The following is a 26,568-nucleotide window of genomic DNA, read 5'->3' as shown; positions in this document are numbered from 1 at the left end:
TACAGCGCGCTGCATTGCATATCCTGATGGAAGAAGGTTGAGACGATTCGTGCTACATGCCAAGGCATATATTGCAATGAGTAGAGATCAGTCAGATGCTCGTATTGGTGGCTGGAGATGACACAGTCAAACTTAGTTGATGCATATGTCCGGAGTGTTGAAGCGTGGATAGCTGCAATCCAGTCACGCCCGACCTCGGCAGGTCTGTGGAATGGCGATTGCGCCGATCGGCATCACCGTGCGCCGAGCCATCCATCTCAAACATCCTTCGCCCATCATCATCCCCTAAAACCAACTGACAGTGAGATTAAGATCGGCAGCACATTGCAATTGACACTACGGTCTAGCGGTTGCTAATCCTCTGTAGAGACAGTTACAAGAGACAAATGTAACCTCATATCTAGTCTATGTACTAACCCAGTCCCATCCCTTGGCCAACATCAACCGTCCAGCTGTAGACTTGCTTACTCCACTACCCGTATATGACGTTCGTTGGCAGCCTGTTGTGATGATTGGAGGATGGACGGTGAATTGCTCTTATTCAGCGCTTGTGCAGCATGTTCTTTCACGGTAGGCAATGTTACTAGTGAGATGTCCTCATCAGCAAGGAGCCCTAGTGCCTCAACTAACACTTCTTTCTGACGCGAGATTGTTCTTGCTGATGATGCGGCATGGTTTCTCGCATGCATGCGCTTCTTCCCAAGCGAAACAGAATCAACACGCGCAAACAGTTCAGGCGACATAGCGCCCGAGCGCACGAGACGAGAGTGTGCAATTGTCACAGAGTCGCGATGATCACGGAACTTTGTGTCTGCTTCTTCGAGATTCGAAAGCTTCCGAACCCCTGCCGATGATTTCGTCTTCCGCCCCCTGATCTCAACACTGGGCACCACAAGAGATTGCTCCAGAGGCGGTGACCCCGCCTGTGGCGTGTCTTGTAAGGCGTCCTGGAGTGATATCCCCTCAGATGACACAGTCCTAGTCAAAGGCGCACTCGCTGGGCGGGATGGGATGCGAGAAGGCGCACCGCTTGTCATCCGGCTGTTTGGAGGCACTGCTGCCAGGTCTTCCTCTTCGTCCACCGTGCAGTCATAGCGAGTAGCTCGACCGTCGTCGTCAGGAAAAACCACTGCAGATGTAGAGGTACGGAATTAGCGCATATCTCGTGTGCATATTTTGAACCCATAGTTTACCTATGGTTGGCTTGAAGCTGTCTGATGGACTGTTCCACGTTCCCGACCAGCCCGCAAGCTTCGAGTTGACTCGTTCAAGACCATGTTTGGCGCTTGGACTAGCAGTCTCTAGAGCATGACTTGCTGGCGAGCTTCGTCGCCCTCTTGTCCTAATGGTATGCTCAGGTGGTACATCGTCCCAAATCACTTCATAGCTGTCACTCTGTGTCTCAATAATCTGCATAGTAGGTGTTGCCGGATCAGCGCCGTCGTCAGAGGCGAGGTCGTCCGCGTTCCAAGATGGAGCAATAGCGATGACATGGACATCCGTCCGCGTAATAGCTGGTTCTGCCGCAGTACTTTTCGCTGTACTTATTGTGTTCGGGCATGATGCATTCCGCTTGACGGTCTCTGTATGGTCGTCGGCAGACCTGGCACTACGCCCGATATCGTGTTTCAGGGTCTCGGTTGGACTTATTGGTGTGATGGTTACCTGGGGTGGCGGGGAAGATGACTTTGCACCAGCCTCTTGAAAGTCGACTGTTCTGACACGACGTAGAAATACCGGCTTGAGCTTGACAGCATTCCCCTGAAATTCGCCTGGTGGTGTTGTCGTGGTACTCTTTGCCTTTTTCTTGATGCATGGCTTCAGTGTCACATTACAGTTGTGCGTTTTTGGGTTCGCAAATGCTCGTGCTGGGTCCGGCTCTGTGTCTGAACGCATAGTAGATCTGGTAGGTTCTGGCCTGAAATACCTCATGATTTCGTCTTCGGTCGAACTCGGAAACCGAATCCGTCTGATCGGAGGTTTTGTTTGCTCAACAAGTTGCTTCTGGATGCTCACAGATGAGATGGCTGGATCATGATAGCGAGACTTAATTTCATGTCGAGAGTTGCTGATGGAACGCTGAGAAGCAGGGCGAGGAGTTTGTAGCTGGATACGTGTTGGGGATGGGATTTTATGTGCTGTACGGCGCTCGTCTTCCATGAAGCGAACTGTATTCAGCGCTGCAGTTGCCGTTAAGCGATCGTTCCGCACTTGACTTGGTACAACCTAATATGATGATGTGCGAAGTCAACATATGCTTCACACACGCAGCCCGTACACTAGAGCTTTTACCAGTTCGCTAACAGATCTCTTCAACGAGTGTCTAGGAATCATCTTTGCGAAAGGCCTCGCTGACAGTCCTATTTCAGCATTATGATAGATAGTTGTTGCCAGAGTAGGGTGAAATTCGGTTTGTAGGTCAGCTGGGGGAGGAGCTTCGGAGGGTGTGACTTTGTCGGATGTGAGGTATGAGGTGAGTGTCGTGATTAGGCCATCGCCCGAGGTTCCAAGCATCGTTGTTGCGGGACACGACGGGCGGTAGTATCAACCAAAGAAGGGGCAAGATAGCGTTCGACTCGGAGGATAAAAGTCAATCAATTTTGTTGTTATAGATGAATTGAAATGTAGGGGATTCGGAAGCCAGTGTTATGAGGGCCCTAGGATGAGAATTCTGTCGCAGAACGTCGTGTGTACGGTTAAGAGGGCAAGCATGTAAGGGACGAACACCAGACATGAGAAAGAGCAAAACCTCCAGGAACCGGGGTTCTTGCTCTTTCCAAGATCAGAATTGGTCGACTTTGAGAAGTCGCAGCTGAATGCGCGTCCGTCCATCGTCTTGGCTAGCAAAACTGCAGCTTCTTGGAGAATCGAAGAAGCAAAAGAACCACACGATATAGTGCTTGCAAGAACGCACTAACGAGCACACTGTAATGATACCGCTGTTTCACCCACGTTGTACACTATTGATATCTCAACGCAGGGATGCGTAAATTTGGTAGATTCCTACTTTCCGGTGTTTTCGACAAGAAGTGCCCCCAAGCACCGGACGGCATGAGCATTCGGCTCGATATCGTTTTCTGCTGTCAAGATTCAAGTCGAGTGCCATTGCCAAACTCCCAACATATTTGACCCCAGGTGCCCATCCAAGTTGTGCTAGCTCACATGCAGCCCGCCCGAGAGAGTATAACGCCGTCTAGGCATTATTACCGGCCAGCGACTCATGCGTACTCCTCGAACAACGTGCGCGCTCACTCCCGTAAACGTCGCGTCATCATTGGGAGAACTACAGGCAACCTGAAGTTCTATGGCGCTTGTTGGTATGATCTAGTGACATCCCAGGAGATGGAGTTCTTCGTACATCCCGCCTCTTCGACGCCATTTGCCTCCTCACACGGCTCTCATGAACGCCATGCCGCAACTAAGGCTATAGCCTTGTCTGTTGCAGCCAAACAGAGAGCGCACGTGTAGCTCGTTTGTTGAAGATGCATGCAAGATAGCCTCGTGTGCCTGGCTGTCGGGTCGCGTCATTGCGGGATGGCCCTCCTGCTCGCAGGTATTAAAACATGTTGTTGATCTGCCCAGAACTCCCCTATCCAGGCGCACGACAGTCGGTCACTTTTCATGATGCTGTTCGCCGTTTCACTCAGCCTCCTGGCGCTTCCGATCAGTCAAGTCATTGCTGGCCCGGTCATCACTCGTGCTGATCCCACGACCGCGGCAAACTCCACCACCTGCAATGGCAAGCTATACACCTATGAAGAGCTTGCAGGCTATGGGAAAATAGCCAGCGACGCCCGTGACAAGCTCGGCGACACCATTGGTGGTATTGGAAGTGCCATTGCATTTGAGAAGAAGTCTTGGAAGTACAAGAAAGGCGCTTATCAGGGCATCGTTTGGGGCCTGCCTGACCGAGGTTGGAACACTCAGGGTACTCAAAACACTCAGACTCGCATCCACAAATTCAGTGTCACCTTCACGCCGGTAGAAGCAACCCTCGAAAATCCAGCCAGTCCGAACTTCCAGTTCTCTTACATTGACACCCTTCTCCTCACTGGACCCGACGGTACGCCCTTAACAGGTCTTGACCCAACCGAGACCATCACTTATCCTGGGTTTCCTACCCTTCCTCTTGCTAGATGTAAGTTTTCTGATCATATTGGAGCACACAGCACTAAATGGTACAGACACTGGTAATGGCTTCGGCCAGAATGGTACTGGTGGCGCTCGTGTCCCGCTAGATACCGAAGGATTGGTGCTCGGAGACGACAAGTCTTTTTGGATCAGCGATGAATATGCCGCCTATGTCTACCAGTTTGACAAAAGTGGCAAGATGATCAAGGCCATTCGCACTCCAGAGGCCTTTGTCCCCCGTCGCAACGGCACCGAGAGCTTCAATGCGGCCTCTCCACCAATCTACGACCCTGAAGTTGAGATTACGCCTGAAGATCCAGACAGTGGTCGAGGCAACAACCAAGGCCTAGAAGCTCTGACCGCTAGCCCAGATGGCAAGTACCTTTACACCATGCTCCAGAGTGCCACAATCCAGGACGGCGGCAGCTCTGCGAAAAAGCGTCGCAACACTCGCCTCCTCAAGTACCGCGTCAAAGACGACACAACCACGCTCGAGGCTGAGTATGCTGTTCAACTTCCTGTCCTGCCAACAGGACGCGTTGCTAGCCAGTCCGAAATGCACTACATTTCCGAAACGCAGTTTCTCGTGTTAGCCCGCGATTCCAATGCTGGCCATGGCGCAGAAAGCACTGAGTCTATCTACCGCAACGCGGACGTGATCGACATCTCCAAAGCCACAAACGTCGCAGGTACAGTGGCTGATGCTAATGATGGACAAATCGCAAGCAAAGATGGCGTGCTGAAGAGCAGCATTGTACCTGCTACCTACTGTCAGTGGCTTTCATACAACAACAATGCCCAGCTGGGCAGATTTGGTCTCCACAATGGCGGTGCACAAGACGCAAACCTGCTGAATGAGAAGTGGGAGAGCTTCGCAATGTTGCCCGTAGACAAGGACGACGAGATCGGTAGAAGCGAGAGGCAAGACGAAGATGAAGGAAAGCAGTACTACCTGGTTTCTTTTTCGGACAATGACTTCATCACTCAGAACGGCAAGTTGTTTCACTTGATCAATGAGCCTGTACTAATAAGTTGTAGGCTACATCAACTTCGGCCAGAACAAGTACGTAGATGCGTCTGGCTACAATCTAGACAACCAGGTTCTGGTGTTCAAGGTTAAGCTTCCCAAAGGAGCGAACCCGTTGTAGACCCACATGATTGATCTGCGCGGCGACTTGTGTATCCACCACCGAAGCGCAAAAAAATGCAAAAGAAAAAAATGCAAAAACATACAACAGCGGGGATTCGCTAGTGGTCACCCACCTAACTACTAATCCGCCGGTACACTGCTTGTATATGGCTGAGCGGACGGGAAGCCTAATTTTCAGTGTCCTATGGTCGTATGTGAAAGAATAGGCTGTTTAATCAATTTATAAACACAGTGCCAAATACTGAGATAGTGATTGCTGCGAGGTCATGGTTGTGGAGTGTCCCTTACTACAGTGATCGTGTCGCGACACTATCTCAGCATTTTCTACTTTTAGATAGGTTGTTAAAGAAAATATGAAAGTCCTCAGCATTTCTACCAAATGCACAAGATTTGTGTTAGCTGCTGTACATATTTAAATCCTAATACTCACTTCATCATCCACTTGGTCGATTCATGTCGCCATAGGGTAGGGGTGCAACTTGTGATCCAACTAGTGATTTTCACATTCAACCACGAATCCAGACAATGACGCAAGTGAAGGTATTGATCGAGATTCACCTTACTAGTGAGTACCTAAGCAAAACTATCAATAGAGATGAAGATGCATACATACATGCATACATACATACATAGACAAAACAGAGCAAAAACAGGGAGCAAGATAGTGAAATAAAGCAACAAACATCCCTGTCTGATTCTCCATGAAACGGCCTTTTCGAGAACAAACTCATTCCAAAATAGCTAAAGGAATGCTTTTCAACGCTCATGTCTCTCGATACTAGAGCCGCCATCTATGCCCTCACTCACTCTCCGAGGCAGAGCTTTCTTCTTCCGTAGATGAGATCTCGAAAGAATCCCGTGGGTCTTGTTCGCTTGAAGTGTACCCAATCTCCTGATCGACAGCGACACCATAGGTCTCTTCTTCGCTCAGATCGTTCGCGCTTCGCTTTTTCGGGACGAGAGCCATGGTACAGCCACCTCGAGAGTTGCGACGACATTTGGTTCTCTTTCTGTCGACTTCGCTTGTGTTGACAGAATCCTTTCTTGTAGCACCGCTTGAAGTACTCGGCTTTCCTAATGCCTCTGGGCCTTGACTCCCACCTTGCCTGTCACGTCGCTTCATCTTACTCTCCTGTTTCTTGTCCAGCTCACTGTCGACTCTCTCTACCGCAAGCCGCAAAGCTTCTTCTGCTTCGTACTCGTCGGCAATAAGACTAAAGTATACATTGGCACACATTTGATTGTGGGTGACCAGTTCTCTCTTCGTGGCGGTAGATTTGCTCAGCCTGTACGGCTTACGAGGCTTAAATTTTGATAAGCCAGGTGCTTCTTGTCGGACAATGACCCCCGGTGGAAGATAGAAATCCATCTCTTTATGCTTGCCAAGACCCTTCTGACTGGATCCGCACCCTGGGCAAGTCTTCTTGTCACCCGCTAGGTAATAACGTCCAAGGCCGTGGTTGACATCACATCGCCAGGCATGTTCTTCGTCTGACTTTCGCTTTTCCCAGTAGTAACCATCAGGAATATCTTGCCCATGCTCCATCATGGTCGAACCGCTTGGATGGGGGCCAAGATCGGGCTCTGAGTCTGGGGTCGGTTCGGGTGTGGGTGCTTTTGGAAGCGGCTTCGGTTTGATGTATTCGACTACTGCGTCAATACCCGTTTGTCGAGCTTCGTCTTCTGACGCGCCATAACTGATAGCTTTCCAGTAAGCGTCTTTCGCAACAGCATCATGGGAAGAGAAGCCGCATTTACGAGGTTGGCTTAATTGTTTGGAAGGTTTCCAGCGCATACCTTGCGCGGGTTGGAAGTAAAAGGTCCTCGGAGGCATGTAAAAGTCCATCAAGACAACACGGACGTTATTGCTAAGAGCGGTGTTGCAGCCCCTACAAGATTTGCGGTCTCCAGCGTTGTAGTAGTGACCCATTGCGTGCTTGAAGGCACAACGCCAGACAAATTTCTCGTCTGTCGAGATTGGCTTAAAATAAGCGTTGGGGGGAAGATGCTGATGAGACTCCAGAGTTCTTGATTTCTGAAGACTAGGATATGGCGACTGGCCAGTAGATGAGGTCTCATCGTTCGAGTGAAGTGTAGACTCTCTGCAAGGCTTGGAGGCAGTCTTCCAATTCTCTGTAGAGGACATGGCTGGAACCTGCTCGACTGCAGCTATATTCCCCCTCCTCCTCTTCTTTGATCGTGCCAGAGGCGCCGTTCTCGGTAGCTCAGTCGAGGCTAGTTGGTCTGGGATGGGCTCTGATAGAGCCGCTGTTGAGCCTGTAAGACGAGTACGCGACACATACGTCTTGCGGGCGGCTCCCTCAGTGGATTCTGAACCACCTTCGTTCCGGGACTGATAGGGGCGTCTGACATACTTCTGGTGTTGTTTACTTGTTGTGATAGGCTCGATTTTCTTCGGGTAGTCATGTGCGATAGGGTGGATGCCCATAGAGATAGCCGCAGTAACGGCTTGCTTGAAGCTTTGAACTGCACAGTCAATAGCCTGTGGTGGGTTGCCCCATTTCCGCGTCAGCCTCCGCTTGTGGTCGCTGACCAGTCTCATTCGCCATGGATTTATCTTCTCTGTGTACTCAATACTCTGCATGGCATTATCGCTGTTCGAAGTTTCCACATCACAATGGCCGAAGGGAATTTCGAGGTGGGAAGGAGATGAGTACGATAGCCTGCCATGCGCATATGCTGGAGAGACGGAAGCTCCAGACTCTTGGCGAGCACTATCTAAGTCTACTTGGTGGATAATGGTGACTGGAGTGTCTGCGATGGGCTGAGATACGCGGGAACCAGAGATTGGATCTAACGGCGCAAATGGGAGCCAATTACTACCAGGCGAGTTGGTTCGATCTTTCCTGATCGCTGCTCCAGGCATATTCTGGCCTTCGCGCTTCCCGGATGTCGACAACCTGACGGTGCGTCCAGTGGGCAAGACGCCACCGATGTTTATTCTGTGGAATAATGTGTTGTTGAAATCGTCAATCTCTTCCAAAGGACTTGCTTGATAGCCAAGCTCGTACTCCTTGGTTGAGTACTGAACCATGAGAGGACTTGGAGTGGTACGATGCCAAGATGCATGCATTCTTTTTGCCATAGGAAAGAGATTGCTGGGGCCGTAATCGGAAAAGGATTTCGCGTCGAATGCGTCTATATCGAGAAATGGGGCGCCATCCTTGCCGTCTTTTGCGAGCAGATGGACCGTACGACAGTGGGCATTCCAGATCATCCTTTTCGTGATGCTATCGACCTCATGAATCACCGATTCCATGTATTCCACAACAGTTGGGCTACTACCAGTTGAATCTTCAGAACATTGGGCTATGCGATCGGGATGCAAGGCATGTGCTATGAAGGTGTTCAAAAAGGTGGCCTCGTAAGCTTTCTGGTTAGCTTGGTAGAGTACATAATTCACGTAATCTTCCTTGGAAGGTAGACGCTGGGTGAGATGAATACCTATGCCGGCTCGCTGAAGACGCGAAGGGTCCTGGGCCGTGCTGCTTCCATTCGCGGAAACTATAGAGTGTAAACAAGCGGCTTTGGATTGGGCCTGGCTTCTTACCTGATTCGAGCGGAAGGCTGCAGGATCTCCGATGCTGATCACGAACATCTGATACAAGTAGCGAGCCTTGATTGTTCTGTGTTTCTGCACATGGGCTGGGTTGAGACGGACGAGCAAAGGTATCGATAGCCTTCTCATCCAAAGAACCATCACTCCAATCGATGTCGTCTTCATCAGCGTATGTCATCGTGTTAGAGACACTGCTTGGAGCCAGAAATAATACGGACTAGAGTTATGTCGGGATAGAAGAATGGTGTGTAAAGGAGTGGAAGATCATGTTGGAATACCGTTTTCACATAGTCCATGCACGCGATTCGTATATATGCAAACGACAGAAATCGTTCGAGAATACGAGCTCGGCCATTCCAGTACATGATCCTGATTTCCGAGACTCAAAACGGAGCAATGAGACTGCGTGCACAGCGTTTGCTTGAAGCGCAGACATGGGCGGCCGCCCAAAAGCCGCGTCTGTTGCCCGATGCATGACCGGTTCTGGATAGAAGATGGCCTAAATTTGATTGAATACCATTATCGGGCATAGCTTCTGTATTAGAATATGAGCATGAGGCTGTTGTTTGTTTGATGCCCAGAAGTGTCGGTATGTCCAGGATATGCACCAAACGCTCTTATGTAAGCGTAGGCGTTCCTTAACACTTGAACAAAAGAGAAGACAGCGACAAAGATATTATCTGCTTGGATAGGCGATAGAAGAAGATATCGTTAGTCGTTCAGGATGGCGGCACACAACACTGCGGAGAGTTGACATTGCGGAGGCGGAGGTGAGGGCTGGAGATAGCTCGGGCGGTTGTGCACGGGCCACTGGACCCTGAAACTATGTCGATGTGGCATTTCGAGCATGTTGGAGTCTCCAGCTCCAATTGCTCTCTCCATATTCAAAATGGGAAGGAAGCACGTGTCTTCGCTAGCCTTTATACTCCCCCTCTTAGCCAGCACCGCAGATGCGGCGTCAGACCCCGCCCGGCCGCGGGGTGTTGGTCCGGAGTGTATGTTGCACCCGTTACAGCTCGTGGAGAGCTTCCAGACGCACGACTGAGTACAGCTGACAGCCAGTGTTTAGTTGCAAAGTACTACAAGGATGCCGAGACATTCACTTGTATCTCGAATCCGGCCATCAAGCTTCCCATTGCACGCTTGAACGACGACTACTGCGACTGCCCCGATGGCTCTGACGAGCCAGGCACATCGGCATGCTCCTACCTCTCGCCCCTCTCCCCACCGCAGCCCTTGGGCTTCCAAGGAAAAGACGTCAATTCCACGCCGGCTCTGCCTGGCTTTTACTGCAAGAACAAAGGCCACCAGCCAAGCTACATTCCTTTTACCAACGTGAACGACGGCGCATGCGACTACGAACTATGCTGTGACGGCAGCGACGAATATGAGCGTGTAGGAGGTGTCAAGTGCGAAGACAGATGTGCGACCATCGGTAAAGAATGGAGGAAGGCGGACGAGGCGAGACAAAAGAGCTTGACTTCTGCAAGACAGAAACGGAAGGAGCTGGTGGCTGAGGCTGGCCGTATGCGCAAGGAGGTCGAGGACCGCATACAGACGCTCAAGACACAGATCGAAGGCGCGACACTCAAGGTAGATGGCCTAACAAAGAGCCTCGCCGAGATCGAGAGGGCGGAGCGAGGCAAGGTCGTCAAAGGCGCAGGAAAGGGCGGCAAAGTCACTGTGCTGGCCAGTTTGGCCAAAGAGAGGATCCAAGAGCTCACCGAGAACGTCAATCGTGTGCGAGACGAGAGGAACGCAGCACAAGCCAGGATCGAGGAGCTCGAGGGCATGTTGAAGCGCTTCAAGGAGGAGTACAACCCCAACTTCAACGACGAGGGTGTGAAGCGTGCCGTGCAGGCCTGGGAGAACTACGCAGCACAAGAGCGTACAGGTCCCAACACCGCTCTCGACCGCGATCTCGATGAGATTCTGAAGCCAGACTCTGAGAGCGCTATCAAGTGGGAAGAGTTCGAGACAGTTGAAGAGTCCGATGTAGAGCTTCGTAAGTACATGTTTGCTCACTCACCCTATTTATTTACTGACCATGGACACAGTCTACAAATTCGAAGAATACCTCCCCGACTCTATCCGTAGCTGGGTGGACAGCAAGCTTCGCGACTTGCGCGTCATGCTCATCGAGAACGGTATCCTTGCAGACCCTACGACTGGCGACGCACCTGAATCCAAGGCCGTTACCGACGCCAAGTCGCAGCTAGACTCTGCGAAGAAGGAACTCGAGGGAGACAAGTCGGAACTTTCAAAGCACGAGGAAGATCTCACCAAAGACTACGGCCCAGACTCTATTTTCCGCGCCCTGCGAGACCGATGCACATCCACCGACTCCGGCGAATACACATACGAGCACTGCTTCCTTTCAAAGACCACTCAGAAGCCTAAGAAGGGTGGCGGTCACACTGGCATGGGTAACTTTGCACGCATTGAATCCATCACCGTCGATGAAGAGCTTCCTGCCGACGGAAGGGGCTTGGGCAGCGGTGAAAGAATCGCGCTCAAGTACGAGAACGGCCAGCATTGCTGGAACGGACCGAACAGAAGCACCATGGTCATCTTGGCCTGTGCAGAGAAGGATGAGATCTGGAAGATCGTCGAAGAGGAGAAGTGTGTATACCGAATGGAAGTAGGTACGCCTGCCGTCTGTGGTGTCGACGTACAGAAGGCTGCGCCGGCGCACAACGAGCTGTGAAGAGATGAATCGATGTTGGAATGAATTAGGCAGGTGAGCATTTTCATGTTCTGGAACATGCATTGCTGTCTTGCGGCCCATACGATTAGCAAGTAGAGCGCTTTTGTAGTAGATAAGAACCCAATCATCACCAATCAGCGCCGAGTTACACAGTTCCTAGCTTCCCCGCTTTCGACGTCTCTTCATCCAGCCGGATATACCATCCCCACCAGGCCATTCCCGTGAGGAGCTTACACAGCGCGATGTCAAATACATGCGGCTTTACATCAGCTCGCATTAGTCTCATGACCCGCAAGCTGATCGACAATACTCCGAGGCACGTATTCAGTGACCCAAAACGTGGCCTTGCGAAAGAACAACTGGATATTGAGGTACCCTGAGCGTGACTTGATGAAGACAAAATGTCGCCCGGAGATGGATGGACCAAGACTACTTTCAGAAACCATGAGACTTTTCCGATAGCCATTGTCGGTGGCGGTCTTGGTGGCCTTGCCCTTGCAATCGGTCTGCTCAGATATGGTGTCAAAGTACACATCTACGAAGCTTCCGCAGCCTTCTCAGAGATAGGCGCTGGTGTCACATTCGGCGCCAACGCCACGACTGCGTTACACTTGATCGACCCTCGATTGCTGGAAGGCTTCATGAAACATGCAACTTTCAACACAGATCCTGAGCGGGATGATACTTTCAACACGATTAGATGGGGTATGGATGAGAGACGAACCCATGGATCTAAAGCTGGAGACCTCGCATTCCATCAGAACGACTCATATCAGCCACAGGGTGCGCTAGCCCGACTTCGAATGCGAGGTGTAAGTGTCCTTGTACGAACTGCATGTGGAACACGTGCTGACTTTGTACACCCATATATAGCGTATACACCGAGCGCGACTGCTCGACGAGATGGTTGCGCTACTTCCCACGGACATAACAAGTTTCAGCAAGAGCTTCGAAAGCGTCGAAGAAGTGGGTAATGGAGTCCTCAAGCTAACATTTACCGATGGGACGACTTCACTAGCTAGCGCAGTCATTGGCTGTGATGGCATTAAAAGTAGAGTACGGGGCTTTGTATGTGGTCCAGACATCCAGCCGAGATATGCCCACGAAGTAGCGATGAGAGCCATGGTTCCAGGAGAGGAAGCCAAGAGGGCACTTGGAGAAGAGATGGCTATGAACAGCCAGCTGTACTGTGGCTACGGAGGATACATCGTAACATATCCTGTTGAGCATGGTCAATTTGTCAACATGGTCGCCATGCCACACGACCAATCCTTCACCAGTACTTGGGGTCAGGACGACTGGACAGTATCGACAAATGGGGACGAGGTTCGCGAAAAGTTCAAAGACTATTATCCGCCGCTCATCGATCTCATTGCCAAATACCATCTGCCCTCGAAATGGGCACTCTTCACCCTCCAACACAATGCATCATACTTCAAGAACCGTAAGTGTCTCCTGGGTGATAGTGCACACGCCACGACACCTCACATGGGAGCTGGGGCTGGCATGGCTATGGAAGATGCATATATACTTAGCCACCTGATCGTTACTGCTGGAAGCATCGACAACATAGAGGCTGCATTCAAGGCCTACGACGCTGTAAGACGGCCAAGGACGCAGGAGCTGATTCAACGGAGCATGGACGCTGCTCTAGCATACGATCTCATGATTGAAGGAGTAAAGGATGATATGAGCAAGATCGAAGATAGGATCAACGAGAGCTTCCAATGGCTCTGGCATGCTGATTTGGAAGCGCAGTTGAACAGTGCGACAATGCTCTTGAAGGAGTGACGTCGGGTTTCAAAGTCCACGAGTTGCTAAGATTCGGTTGAGTAATTGACAATGTGCTCTTCTATGGCTTCCAAGGTTTTCTCATCTTGTCCCTCACGTATCTATCTCTTCATCCGACTTTGGTTGATGTTCGGTAGAGCTTCGGCTTTCGCTGTTCCACAGTACTCTTCTGACAAATGTAGATTACGTCATAAGCTTCGGCGTTACCGCCACTGCCGACAGCATTTCTCATGCCCTGCCAAGCTCAGGTACCATCTCGCTTTCAGCGGCTACGTATCTTGATTCAGGCGTTCCTTACCGTCTATAGCTAACGGAGCCTTAGGACCATGCACATCAGGGTCTACACCGGTGTAGAATACAGCGGAAAGTTCTATGGGGTTAGTATACCGCGCAGTTGCCGAGATCGACCGAACGATGATTTCAAACCATCGACAGGATGTTTTTTTAGTATGAGGCGTATATAGGTATATTGACGCCTCTCCGTCCTCGGTACTCAACAATCTCAACTCCCATTCCTATTGTCCAACTTTTTTCACATGTCCGCCGAATTGTCAAACCTTCCCAAATCAAACACACACAACACCAAGATGTCCGCTGAACGCCTTTTCCAGCCACTCAAGGTGGGCTCTATGGAGCTCAAGAACCGCATTGCTATGGCGCCTCTAACACGTTTCCGTGTTAACGACAACCACGAAATCCTGCCCATGGCCGCACAGTACTATGGTCAGCGTGCTGTCGTGCCAGGAACTCTTCTCATCACAGAAGCTACACTAGTTTCGAAACAATCTGGTGGATACCCCAACGTACCCGGTATCTACACACAAGCCCAGATCGACGCATGGAAACCGGTCACCAAGGCTGTGCATGACAAGGGCTCGTACATCTACCTCCAGCTTTGGGCCCTCGGTCGTGTCGCGAACAAGGATTTTGCACAAGCAAACGACATTACCATCAAGTCTTCCAGCGCGACATCCCTAGGCGAGGGCTATGCTACTCCCAAGGAGATGACCGTCGAGGAAATCAAGCAGAGTGTCTCTGACTACGCTCAAGCAGCTAAGAACGCCATTGAAGCTGGCTTCGACGGTGTAGAGATTCACGCCGCGAATGGCTACCTTATCGATCAGTTCCTGCAGGATACTTGCAACAAGCGCACAGACTCCTATGGCGGCTCTGTTGAGAACCGCTCCAGGTTCGCCGTCGAGGTTACTCAGGCTGTTTCGGAAGCCGTTGGCGCGGATAAGACTGGTATCCGGTTGAGTCCTTTCTCAGAGTTCCAGGGCATGAAGATGCAAGATCCTCTTCCCCAGTTCACAGACATCATGAAGAGGCTGGATGCGTTCAACCTGGCCTACCTTCACCTCGTTGAGGCCCGCGTGGCTGGTAACGCCGATGTTGAGGGATCCGACTCTCTTGACCCCCTGCTGCCCCATTACTCGGGCAAGCTACTCATCGCTGGTGGACTCAAGGCTGAGGACGCGAAGAAGTTGGTCGAGGAGCACAAGGACCGTGACGTTGTAGCGGTATTCGGACGATACTTCATCAGCACCCCCGATCTTGTTTTCCGGATACAGAAGGGCATTGAGCTCAACCCTTACGACCGTGACACTTTCTATATTCCCAAGAGCGAGAAGGGATACGTCGATTACCCTTACAGCAAGGAGTTCAAGGATGCGCACCCAAACTTGTAGAGGCGATGTTGAGAGATACCCAATAGAATTTACGCCCATTTTAGCATAATAGACGGACATTGAAATATATTATCATAAAAACATGTGCGCTGCTGAGTGTTTGCTTGTATGTCATTGATTGACATGTTTCTGATGTTGACATACGATGCTGGCAGAAACACAGTCAAATGTTGTTGCACGGTAAACAAGAACGGCAACTCCACAATAAAACAAAACAAGTGACGTGGACGTGAAAGAAGCTACTGCTGCACGCAACTAGCATCGGAGCGAACCTCGGTAGTAGGTTAATTTATTTGGCGGGACTTCATCCGGGGTAAACATCCGAGATCCCTGATCCCCTACAGCAAGTCCACACGAGTTCCCCTGATATCTAACTTCAGTAGGCACGAAAGCCTCGAAAACTCGTCCAGAAACGCAGATGATCCGTTTCACTTGCTTATGATTGGATCGAGAAAGTGTTTGAAACAAGCAACTACCTTTATATATGGACTTGCGCATGGCCGTGCCTCCCAGATTCGGCAACTTGGTAAATTGATACTATGCCAGCGTTCAAGCACGGCTAGCATCCACGGGGAATAACCTCACAATGTTTCGCGCTAGCGAATATCTCCATACGAGCATAGCAGGTCTATAAGAAGGAAGTGACTGGCATGAGACTCATTCTCTACGAACTCGCACGGCAATCAAGATGCACTTCTCCACCTCTGTTCTCGGCAGCATTGTTGCTTTCTGCGCAACTGCCAATGCCGCTCTCACTCGTGTCAATGACTTTGGAGCGAACCCTTCCAACCTCCAAATGAACATTTATGTTCCTGCCAAACTTGCGACCAAGCCCGCTATCATTCTGGCCGTACGTGCTTTTATACCTTTCCAGGATTTACCTAACAAGGCTTGCGCTAACCTATCGATAGCTGCACTACTGCGGCGGTACTGGAGAAGCTTACGCTCAATCCACAAAATACAACAGCCTAGCTGAGCAGAAAGGTTTCATTAACATCTTCCCGTCCACCAAGAAGGACAACAACTGTTGGGAAGTCAACACCGCCAAGGGCCTCTCTCGCGATGCCGGCGGTGACAACCAAGGCCTGAACAACATGATCCAGTACACCATCAAGAAGTACGGTGCCGACCCGGCCAAGGTCTTTGTCACTGGAAGCAGCTCCGGATGTATGATGACCAACGTCATGATGGCGACCTACCCCGATGTCATCGCTGCAGGATCATGCTATTCCGGTGTCGCAGCGGGCTGTGTAGCAGGCAGCCCCGGCGCCAGCCCAAGCACTGCAGACCCGCGATGCGCAAACGGCCAAGTTATCAAGACGCAAGCGGAATGGGTGGCGCAAGTCAAGGCCATGTACCCAGGCTACACTGGCACCTACCCTCGCATGGCGACATGGCACGGTACTGCTGATACCCTGGTCAAGATTCCAAACTTGGGCGAGCAACTTAAGGAGTGGAGCGGACTGTTGGGTGTTTCGTTCACAAAGAACGTGACGAACACCCCGCAGAGCGGATATACACAAATGGTGTATGGGGATGGAACCAAACTTGTAGGATACAGTGCGTTGAACGTGGGACACACCGTGCCAGTACACGAAGCGGAGGACCTGAAATGGTTTGGACTCTGAGTGAAGGATGTCGAGAACATGACGGAATATGTTCGCCTGATTCGTTTGTATATACTTTCCAATCCTGTTACGAAGACCGAAAATCGGTAGAGCCTCTCGTTACCAATGAAAACCAAGCACCCAACACCTGCGTTAGCAAGGTCAAGTCGGTATCATTTCTGCCTTGCATGTGTCGGTGTAATCATGAGCATCATGTCTCGTGATCTTGTCAGTCGATTTCAAATCCTACTCGAGGTGTCAACCCACAAGTATGAATCGATTATCAATTCTTTGGCAGCGACTACTTTGCCATGTCGTGGAAGATAGGCCCCATGTTCTCCTGCCAAGTATCCACAATCTTATTTGCAGGGCCGGCGGCAATCATCTCGTCTCCCTTCTTCCACTTCCCTAACGTTTCTTCGATGAACTCTTCCACGCTCAAGGCAGCTTTGTTCTTCTCTTTCTTGTTGTCATCTGGATCCTTTCTCTCACGATGTAAGTCTGTTGCCACAGTGGGCGGCGCAATTTCGATGACCTTGATCTTTGTATCCTTGAGCTGGGCTCGTAGGTTCATTGACCAGAAGTGTACCCATGCTTTCGTACCGTTGTACACGGGGTCTAAATCGTGGGTAAATGAGATCAGTATGTTCCTCACGAAGAGTTTGTACGGAGACACTTACTGACGAGGGAGAATGGGACGAAGCCAAGAACGGAAGATACATTGGCCACCAGTGCCATTGGCTTAGTTTTGAAATGTGAGAGCAGATTAAGTGCAAGGTGCATGGGTCCACGGATATTGATATCGATTTCCTGGTCAGCCTTGCTGCCAAATTCCTCTGGATCCATTTCGTTGACGTCGAGCGGCCGCTGCACACCAGCATTGTTAACGAGGCAATCGAGGTCCGGATGCTCTGATATCAGCTTCTTGGTGAAAGCCGGGATAGATTTGACGTCTCCAGTATCAAGGACGTAGTAAGCTGTTGCTCCGATCTCTTTTGCGGCTTCTTGCAATTTCGACTCTGTGCGACCGGCGATGATGACTTTCTTCCCATCTTTTATCATCTGGTGCGCAAGCGCCTTTCCGATACCACCCCCACCGCCGGTCACGAGAGCAGTCTTGAAGTCGTAATTGGTGGACATGTTGAGCGTAAAAATTTGTGGTGTTCTGGAAGATGAGTGCAACTATTTAACTTGCCATAGCGGTACTTGCGGTTGGCTAGTTAAAGACTTATTGCCGGTGACGTGCACTTTCGACGGCGGCGCTGATGATGTATGTACCTAGGTACGTCATGACCCATACGAACAGTGGAAATTTGCTATGATGCGCAAGACGCTCCAGGACTGGCAACCGATGCACTTTTTCAACTCACCTTTGCGCTGAATTTAACTCTCGACGGCCAAATGCGGTAATCTACTCAAGGGAGCTAACCATTATCGGGATGCGGGTTATGGCCGCTGTCAAAGTCCCGTGTTGTACGAACACAAAGAGGGACCCGTAGTTTGCCCGAAGTCATTGCGGAAAATGAGCGCGCAGCGGAAGGACCAGCATTGCAGCGCTCAGGACGGCAGCACCCACATCCTCATCTTCTCTTCGCCTGACAAAGCTCTGACAAAACTAATGACTGATGGCCTACAAACCTCAAGCCCCAGCATTCCCGAAGGCAGCACCTCTATTCTCGTTGACAAAGCTCTGACAAACTCCAGATTGCTTCTGCGCTTGGTCGCGACCCACACGCGGACATGCGAATCACAATGTCTGGATTTTGTTCCATGCGTCATGCGACCCGAAACCGGCTTGGCGTGATGTGGGGTAGCCACGCACCAGTCGCGTCGATACCAACGCGATGTCCACTCTTGACGCGCCGAATTGCACTGCCGTACTGTATGATTACTGGGATGCCCGGGACGAAGCGGTTGTAAGAGCTTATATTAGATGCAAGCCACATTTGGTGATATGTGACACCATCCATCTCTTGTACAAGCAACCTTCAAGCGGGGTAGCTGCACACGAACTATCAGCTCTTAGTGACAACGGCGAAAAGATCCCAAGATGACGGTCTCAGAGACAAAGGAATCAAAATGCGATGTGTCAGTCCACCGATGTTCATGTGTCTGAACATGTCACTAACAAGTTTGAAGTCTCATCGTTGGTGCTGGTCCGGCAGGGTAATTATACATATCAAGAGCGACATCTTGATGATACTGACAAGATCCCAGAATGATGCTCTCGGCTTGGATGGCGAGATGTGGCATCAATGCTCGCGTCGTCGACAAACGTGGCACAAAGATCTACTCAGGACAAGCGGATGGTTTACAGCTCCGCAGTCTAGAGATTTTTGACAGCTTTGGCTTCGCCGATAGAGCTTGGAAGGAAGCCAATCATTTGATAGAGGTACGCGCATATACATCTCTCTTTCAGGAACAAGACTGACCCGTATACTTTCTGGTGACGTATAATTTGGATGAACTTGACTAACCAGCGTCTAGTTCTGCATGTGGGTATGTTGTCGCTTTTGGACTGAATTCCGGCCTTCCTAACACACGCAGAATCCCGGCAAAGACGGTGTAATACGCCGCTCAGATGGTGTGCCCGATACACCACCTGGTCTCTCTCGATTCAAAGAGATCGTACTCCACCAGGGACGGATTGAAAGATTCTTCCTTGATCACATCAAAAAACACTCCAAGGATACCCTACGTGTCGAGCGTGCGGTGTTACCCGAGTCGCTCAACATCGCGGAAGATCGAGTGGACGATCATTCTGCAGACAATTATCCCATCACAGTTCAGCTTCGATATCTTACCGAGGATGAGGCCAAACCAGCTCAAAGCAAGGGCTCTGGAATCAACGACGGTCTTTTCAGAAGTAATTTGGCAGATGATGACACTGAAGACCTCATCGCGAACAGCCAGCAAAAGGAGGGTAGCACGGAGACGGTGAGAGCGAAATACGTTGTAGGCTGCGATGGCGCTCACAGTTGGACACGAAAGCAACTAGGCTTTGAGCTGGAAGGGGAGCCTACAGATCACATATGGGGTGTATTGGACATTATTCCCATTACTGACTTTCCAGACGTTCGTAAACGTTGCGCGATACATAGCGAGTCTTCAGGATCGATGATGATCATTCCACGTGAGAACAAGCTTGCCAGGCTCTACATACAGCTCACGGAGATCAAGCCCGACGCCAGTGGTCGAGCGGACAGATCGAAGATCACACCCGATACTATTCTCACCGCTGCGCAAAAGATTATTGCACCATATAAGCTGACATACGAATACTGCGATTGGTGGACGGCGTACCAGATCGGTCAGAGAGTCGGCAAGAACTTCGACCACAAGAGTCGCGTGTTCCTGGCTGGCGATGCCGTACACACGCACTCACCGAAGGCTGGCCAAGGGATGAATGTCTCCATGCAGGACGGCTACAACCTGGGCTGGAAACTGGGTTTGGTGGTGAAAGGTATCGCTCAACCATCCATTTTGAAGACCTACCAGTCGGAGCGGAGGCGTATTGCGCAGGATCTGATTGCATTCGACCACAAATTTTCGAGATTATTTTCCGGGCGGCCGGCGAAGGATGTCATGGATGAGGAAGGAGTCAGTATGGACGAGTTCAAGCAAGCATTCCTCAAGGGTAAGGATAAAGTTTCCCCCTAAAAAAAAAGTCACATCTGCTAACAACATCAAGGTCAACTATTCGCTACGGGCCTCTCGGTCGATTATGGAACGAGCATGCTGGTTGGGAAACCAGGCAATGCAGCAGATCAAGGCGACGGGACAGATGTATCTTCAAAGTTCGAGATCATCGGCAAACAAGAGCTCGCCTCAGAGACGAAGTTGGGCATGCGTTTCCCAAGCTACCAAGTCATCAACCAATCTGACGGTCGAGCCTGGGAGTTCCAGCAGAAGCTGAAAAGCGATGGACGATTCCGCATCGTTGTATTTGCCGGCAATGTCGCAAATGCACAACAGAGCGCCCGATTGAAAGGCTTCTGCGAGAGTTTATCGTCCTCATCATTACTGGCTCCCCATCTTATCAAGAACGTGGAAGTGCTCACATTGCACTCTTCGAAGCGCAAGGAAGTAGAGCTTTTGCGCGACTTCCCAGATATCCTGCACCCATTCGACTCGAAGTTAGGATGGGATTACGATTCAGTGTATGCCGATGATGCTAATCCGTTCGAGGGCTTTGGCGATGCATATAAGGGGTATGGTGTCGACAGGGAGACAGGATGTGTGGTCGTTACAAGACCGGATCAATACGTTGGGTACATTGATACGGTTGATGCGGAAGGTTTCAGGGGCGTTGAGACTTATTTCAAGGGGATATTTGCATCGTAGGTACCTCTCTAGAGTACAGCCTTGCACGGGGAGTCCAAGATGCTTCTTCCAATACATCTCTAGGGGGTGGTCCCAATCTGAATATTTCCGACATCACTGTTCTCTTCCCCCCTATTGCGATCAATAACCAATACATATATCCCTCGCTATACTGAGTACTTTCTCAATACTCTCGTGTGAGGAACATCTGCAACATCAGCAGTTTCCTGTAAGTTGTCGGGGTAGTGTTAACGCCGGTTCTACAAATATGGACGCCTGCTGGGACGACCTTGGGAGTTACAGAGTCAGAGCGCGTGATGCACGAACTATCGACATCCCAACCTTAAGCCTAGATCGTCTTCCAGTGGTGAACACTAGAAGTTGCGCATTTTAGTTGTCAAACTGATGCGAATGAAGTTGCGGACTGGGACGAGTTAGGGCGCGTGACGCATGAAGCATCAGCCAGCTGCACTCAACGCTTAGATCGCCTTTTGGTATCCGGCGATGGAGCCTTGGTCGAGTCAGGAGTCATGACGCAAGAAAGATCGACGTTCGACGATCAGATCGTGCGTCGGGAGCGGTGGAGCGCAGTCTGATGCATCTTTTGTTCTCCACTGTCAGTTCCTGTTCTTCTCCAGCCTCGCCTACTTTAAAACTTGTGGTTCACCCCATCTATCAACCTCAATGACTCATCCTGCGCTGTGCATTTTAGATTCTAGATTCATCTCTCTAGGCTCATCATGCATCATTGTTATAGATGACTGTTATGAAGTTCTTTCGGTGATTGTAATAGCTTTCATACGTTGGATGGTCAGACCATTGTACTTCATAAATATAGGCTGTCTCTGGATGCCCTTGCTAGTGATGTCGTTCTATCGCCTGTGTGGTAGCTGTGCAAATCACTAGTCGATGTCAACTTTCGGAGCATCCCGAGGTCGTAGAACGCAAACCACCCGAAGAGCATTGTTGGAACACTAAGCTTATGGAGGGTATTTTCGAGGGGAGTTCGTCGTTGCCATGTCGAGATGGATAAACCCTCGTGGTCTCAGTTGCGCAATATGATTTCGTACGCTCAGAAATAGGTACTAGGAGAGCATATGATGTGGTTGTAGTTGAAAAGGTGCTGGGTGATGCGCGATATGTGCTACCCGGGTATCTTTGATTCACAACGTACGCGCAGTATCACGGTACCCAGGCATGTACTGCGACGACAAGTCGTTCACAAGTTGCGTCTTTTGGATGATACCTCAGCAAAAGATATCACGAAGAGGGAGAGATCATAAGTATAGCTGCACGCAACACTTAGGCTCAGCGACACAATTAGCATTTGGTCGAGCAGATGCCCTTTCGCGGGTCGAGGACTGCAACCATTCTTACTGATGTCAGACCAGTTTAAGATCGAGACCTATTTCAGGGGGACATTTGTGTCGTAGGCAGAAGCAAATGCATATGCTCAACAGATAAACAAGTCGTAGCTTTGGCGGTAAACTGCGAACACCCTGTTCGGCTGTGGGGTGCTTCTGCCATGCTCTAGACCTAGTGCAAAGATGGCAAGACCCAGCAGATATTTGCCTCGACAACCGATGATCGAGCCCCAATAGTGCAGGCCGTATCCCGAACCAATAGAACACGACAGGTGAAACAGTCGCACGCGAGTACGGACGAATTGCACATGGAGTGGTTGAGAGGGCGCCGTCTAAGCCACATGGGGCCGCATGTGGGATGTGTTCCTGGGTCGACAGGGGACCGCGGTTCGGCGTTTCCATAACAACGTCCGAAGCAACAACAGCGCTGCATACACCGCCATCGCATCACTGCTGCAAAAGTTGCTATTCCACCCTTTTTGAAGACATCCATATCGCATTTTTGCCCATCTCAATCACTCCTCGGGTTTCACGAAGAATTACGACACTTTTCATATACCCATTTCTGTTTTCGCGGCGCACACACATACGATGGACGGGTCCACACCGCACAGTGGTTCACACTATGGACGGCCACCTGCATATGACTATGATGACGGCTCCCCTCAGCAACTACAAGGAGGATCAACAATGCGCTTGTTGACAAACGTGGATGACAGCCAAAGCTATATGCAGTGAGTATTTGTCTTCCTTGTTGTCTCTCTTTCACTTGCGTCCTGCATTCTGGACTCAATCTCATCCGCACCAGAAGACCCTCATTCGAGGACACTTCAAACATGTCAAGTGCCAACAGCAATACTGCCGAGTTGGGCGCGCGCATGACCATGTCTGAGGTGGGCAAGCAGAAGGCTGCCGAATCGGACATTCACGACTTCCTGCGCGAGGCCGGCGATGCGCTGAGTTCAACGTCCAGCACGGCTGCTGCACCTACGCAGATGCCACGAAGGAAGATGATCAATTCGGAGACCGCAAACTACGCGGCGCTCTCCACAACCGTACGATCACAAGACCCAGACTTACAATTACGTGATCTCCGCAGACCTCCATCGCCAGTATCGCGCACATACCACCCCACATCATCCTCAGTATCCGGCTTATCACGGACGCCGTCAGTGATGGATACTGCACCGAACATGCCACCGCCAGATGACGATTATGTTCCCTACCGGCGGCCATTATCACCCGACCGGCCATACTCACCCACTCGCACATCAGACGACTACTCGCGGCCACCAGCTTCAGTCAACTCATACGAGCCACTAGACCTTCATGGCAGCCCACGGCCAGGCAGTCCGCAGCGACCACTACCTCCAGCGCCCTTGTTCACCAATGGTGCCAGACCGGGCTCTCGCGGATCTGAGAACACCATGGACATGACCGATATGACTTCAATACCAATTCACGACGACGACGACCCCTTCACCGACATTGGCGACGACAGACCAGACCTGCGATCACGGGACTCCTACATGAGCGACGATACATATACGGACATATACACTGAAATCGACGAGAAGGCAGAGCACTACGGGCCAGCTCCAGATGGCGCACAGGAACGACGTGGAGCGCGAGATGCAGTAATGACGAAGAAGGAGGTTCGCTTGATCAACGGTGAACTTATTCTCGAGTGCAAGATCCCGACCATCCTCCATAGTTTCCTTCCGCGACGAGATGACATCGAGTTCACGCACATGCGATATACGGCTGTCACATGCGACCCAGATGACTACATTGATCGTGGCTACAAATTACGCCAAAATATCGGGAATCAGCGGGAGACGGAGTTGTTCATCGCTATTACCATGTACAACGAGAACGAGATTGACTTCACCCGAACAATGCACGGTGTCATGCAGAACATCAGCCATTTCTGCTCGCGCATGAAGTCAAGAACTTGGGGAAAAGACGGATGGCAAAAGATTGTTGTGTGCATCATCGCAGACGGTCGTGGCAAGGTCCATCCTCGAACGCTAGATGCCATCGCTGCAATGGGATGCTTCCAAGAAGGTATCGCGAAGAACCACGTGAACCAGAAGGAGGTCACAGCTCACGTATACGAATACACCACTCAGGTCTCCTTGGATTCAGATCTTAAGTTCAAGGGCGCGGAGAAGGGCATTGTGCCGTGTCAAATGATCTTCTGCTTGAAGGAGAAGAACTCGAAGAAGCTGAACTCGCATCGTTGGTTCTTCAACGCTTTCGGACGGGCGCTTAATCCAAACGTCTGCATTCTACTCGACGTGGGAACCAAACCTGGACCCAAAGCCCTGTACCACTTGTGGAAAGCATTCGACACCGACTCTTCTGTCGCTGGAGCTGCTGGAGAAATCAAGGCAGGTAAAGGCAAAGCCTGGCTTGGTCTTCTCAACCCACTCGTCGCATCGCAGAACTTCGAATACAAGATGTCCAATATCCTCGACAAGCCATTGGAGTCTGTATTTGGGTACATTACTGTCTTGCCTGGTGCGCTTTCAGCATACCGTTATCACGCGTTGCAGAACGACCACACAGGCCACGGTCCCCTTAGCCAGTACTTTAAGGGAGAAACGCTTCATGGTCAAGATGCAGACGTTTTCACGGCAAACATGTATCTGGCTGAAGATCGTATCCTATGTTGGGAGCTTGTAGCAAAGCGTAGCGAGCAATGGGTTCTAAAATACGTCAAAGCGGCAACTGGTGAGACTGACGTGCCAGGTAAGAATGTTCGCCAGTCTTATCGATTACCGAAGCTAACACATCGCAGATGCTGTACCTGAATTCATTTCCCAACGTCGACGATGGCTGAACGGTGCTTTCTTCGCCGCTGTCTACTCATTGCTCCATTTCAAGCAAGTATGGGCGACTGACCATACCATCGGACGCAAGATCCTCCTCCACATCGAATTCGTGTACCAGTTCGTGCAACTTCTGTTCACGTTCTTTTCGCTTGCCAACTTCTACCTGACATTCTACTTCGTTGCTGGCTCACTGTCAGACCCGGAACTCGATCCCTTCGGCCACAACATTGGAAAATACATCTTCTACATCCTACGTTACACATGCACCTTGCTCATCTGCATGCAATTCATCCTGTCTATGGGTAATCGACCCCAAGGAGCCAAGAAGATGTTCTTTTGGAGTATGGTCATGTACGGTATCATCATGGCGTACACTACCTTCGCCTCCTTCTACATCGTCATCGTCCAACTCAAAGATCCAAAAGCACCAAAGACAATAGGGGCTAATGTCTTCACCAACCTTATTGTCTCTATGGGGACGACGGTTGGTCTCTACTTCCTCATGTCCTTCATGTACCTGGATCCTTGGCACATGTTCACGTCCAGTGCGCAATACTTCGCTCTTCTCCCGTCATACATCGCCACTCTCCAAGTGTACGCCTTCTGCAACACACACGACATCACCTGGGGAACTAAGGGTGATAACGTAGCGAAGACAGATCTAGGAGACGCAAAGGGAAAGAACAAGGATGTTGTCGAACTCGAAATGCCATCAGAGCAATTGGATATCGACAGTGGTTACGACGAAGCCCTGCGGAATCTTCGTGATCGTGTCGAAGTACCTGAGCCTCCGATCTCCGAGTCGCAACAACAGGAAGACTACTACCGTGCTGTCCGAACCTACATGGTTGTCATCTGGCTTATCTCAAACGCTATCTTCGCCATGGCTATCAGTGAAGCATATTCGGATCGCAAAGTGACAAACAATTTCTACTTGACATTCATTCTCTGGGCTGTCGCTGGCCTTGCTTTCTTCCGCGCCATTGGCTCCACGACTTTCCTCATCATCAACTCCATCCAAGCGATCATGGAAACAAAGCTCAAATGGCAAGACAAGATTGACGACAAGAAGAGCAATAGAACTGTTCTTGGTGGCGGCAGAAAGTATGGTGGGAAGAAGTGGTGGAAGTTCGGATTTGGCGGCGGTGTGTCATCGAGTTGGTTCTCTGGCAGTACAGTATCCAGTAAGCTTAGCAGTCTGGCGCCTAGCAATTGGGGTGGAAGCAGTGTTGGGAGATAAAAGTACAGCGAGTAAGGTTTTGACAGTAATGTCGCGTATGCTATGACTTCACGACGAACTGATCTTAGGCGTTCTGGATACATGCTTTGGGATGATACCTGGGCTGGGCAACCAAGCCCGCTCTACTGTAGCAGTATATAGCTTTTTGTA

General features: G+C 50.6%; 10 protein-coding genes across 10 annotated transcripts; 7 read left to right on the top strand and 3 right to left on the bottom strand.

The window, feature by feature from the left end:
* Window positions 1-464: 464 nt before the first annotated feature.
* On the bottom strand, window positions 465-1,896 carry AA0111_g7511 (hypothetical protein; the record flags this gene model as incomplete). The annotated part of the gene is made up of 2 exons (XM_028653856.1): window positions 465-1,129; window positions 1,194-1,896. The coding sequence occupies 2 exons, from the start codon at window positions 1,894-1,896 to the stop codon at window positions 465-467; spliced, it is 1,368 nt and encodes a 455-aa protein (XP_028504899.1).
* A 1,728-nt stretch (window positions 1,897-3,624) lies between these two features.
* On the top strand, window positions 3,625-5,279 carry AA0111_g7510 (putative secreted protein; the record flags this gene model as incomplete). Its single annotated transcript, XM_028653855.1, has 3 exons — window positions 3,625-4,138; window positions 4,185-5,039; window positions 5,170-5,279. The coding sequence occupies 3 exons, from the start codon at window positions 3,625-3,627 to the stop codon at window positions 5,277-5,279; spliced, it is 1,479 nt and encodes a 492-aa protein (XP_028504900.1).
* An 801-nt stretch (window positions 5,280-6,080) lies between these two features.
* AA0111_g7509 (hypothetical protein) lies at window positions 6,081-9,039 on the bottom strand (the record flags this gene model as incomplete). Its single annotated transcript, XM_028653853.1, has 2 exons — window positions 6,081-8,806; window positions 8,853-9,039. The coding sequence occupies 2 exons, from the start codon at window positions 9,037-9,039 to the stop codon at window positions 6,081-6,083; spliced, it is 2,913 nt and encodes a 970-aa protein (XP_028504762.1).
* Window positions 9,040-9,750: 711 nt separating this feature from the next.
* AA0111_g7508 (hypothetical protein) lies at window positions 9,751-11,568 on the top strand (the record flags this gene model as incomplete). The annotated part of the gene is made up of 3 exons (XM_028653852.1): window positions 9,751-9,856; window positions 9,931-10,866; window positions 10,919-11,568. The coding sequence occupies 3 exons, from the start codon at window positions 9,751-9,753 to the stop codon at window positions 11,566-11,568; spliced, it is 1,692 nt and encodes a 563-aa protein (XP_028504761.1).
* A 401-nt stretch (window positions 11,569-11,969) lies between these two features.
* AA0111_g7507 (hypothetical protein) lies at window positions 11,970-13,359 on the top strand (the record flags this gene model as incomplete). The annotated part of the gene is made up of 2 exons (XM_028653851.1): window positions 11,970-12,380; window positions 12,442-13,359. The coding sequence occupies 2 exons, from the start codon at window positions 11,970-11,972 to the stop codon at window positions 13,357-13,359; spliced, it is 1,329 nt and encodes a 442-aa protein (XP_028504908.1).
* Window positions 13,360-13,946: 587 nt separating this feature from the next.
* AA0111_g7506 (Chanoclavine-I aldehyde reductase) lies at window positions 13,947-15,047 on the top strand (the record flags this gene model as incomplete). The annotated part of the gene is made up of 1 exon (XM_028653850.1): window positions 13,947-15,047. The coding sequence occupies one exon, from the start codon at window positions 13,947-13,949 to the stop codon at window positions 15,045-15,047; it is 1,101 nt and encodes a 366-aa protein (XP_028504907.1).
* A 688-nt stretch (window positions 15,048-15,735) lies between these two features.
* On the top strand, window positions 15,736-16,675 carry AA0111_g7505 (hypothetical protein; the record flags this gene model as incomplete). Its single annotated transcript, XM_028653849.1, has 2 exons — window positions 15,736-15,897; window positions 15,959-16,675. The coding sequence occupies 2 exons, from the start codon at window positions 15,736-15,738 to the stop codon at window positions 16,673-16,675; spliced, it is 879 nt and encodes a 292-aa protein (XP_028504910.1).
* Window positions 16,676-16,955: 280 nt separating this feature from the next.
* Window positions 16,956-17,794, bottom strand: AA0111_g7504 (hypothetical protein; the record flags this gene model as incomplete). The annotated part of the gene is made up of 2 exons (XM_028653848.1): window positions 16,956-17,272; window positions 17,335-17,794. 2 exons carry the CDS (start codon window positions 17,792-17,794, stop codon window positions 16,956-16,958), a joined length of 777 nt encoding a protein of 258 aa, XP_028504909.1.
* A 910-nt stretch (window positions 17,795-18,704) lies between these two features.
* On the top strand, window positions 18,705-20,998 carry AA0111_g7503 (Phenol 2-monooxygenase; the record flags this gene model as incomplete). Its single annotated transcript, XM_028653847.1, has 6 exons — window positions 18,705-18,742; window positions 18,794-18,820; window positions 18,872-19,046; window positions 19,142-19,153; window positions 19,202-20,291; window positions 20,346-20,998. The coding sequence occupies 6 exons, from the start codon at window positions 18,705-18,707 to the stop codon at window positions 20,996-20,998; spliced, it is 1,995 nt and encodes a 664-aa protein (XP_028504912.1).
* Window positions 20,999-23,177: 2,179 nt separating this feature from the next.
* AA0111_g7502 (Chitin synthase A) lies at window positions 23,178-26,418 on the top strand (the record flags this gene model as incomplete). Its single annotated transcript, XM_028653846.1, has 2 exons — window positions 23,178-25,095; window positions 25,145-26,418. The coding sequence occupies 2 exons, from the start codon at window positions 23,178-23,180 to the stop codon at window positions 26,416-26,418; spliced, it is 3,192 nt and encodes a 1,063-aa protein (XP_028504911.1).
* Between the last annotated feature and the right edge of the window lie 150 nt (window positions 26,419-26,568).

The sequence above is a fragment of the Alternaria arborescens genome (assembly GCF_004154835.1).
Source record: "Alternaria arborescens strain FERA 675 chromosome Unknown contig_17, whole genome shotgun sequence".
Lineage (NCBI taxonomy): Eukaryota > Fungi > Ascomycota > Dothideomycetes > Pleosporales > Pleosporaceae > Alternaria > Alternaria arborescens.
Note: the sequence above shows the minus strand (reverse complement) of the source record. Positions and strands in the feature narration are given on the sequence as shown.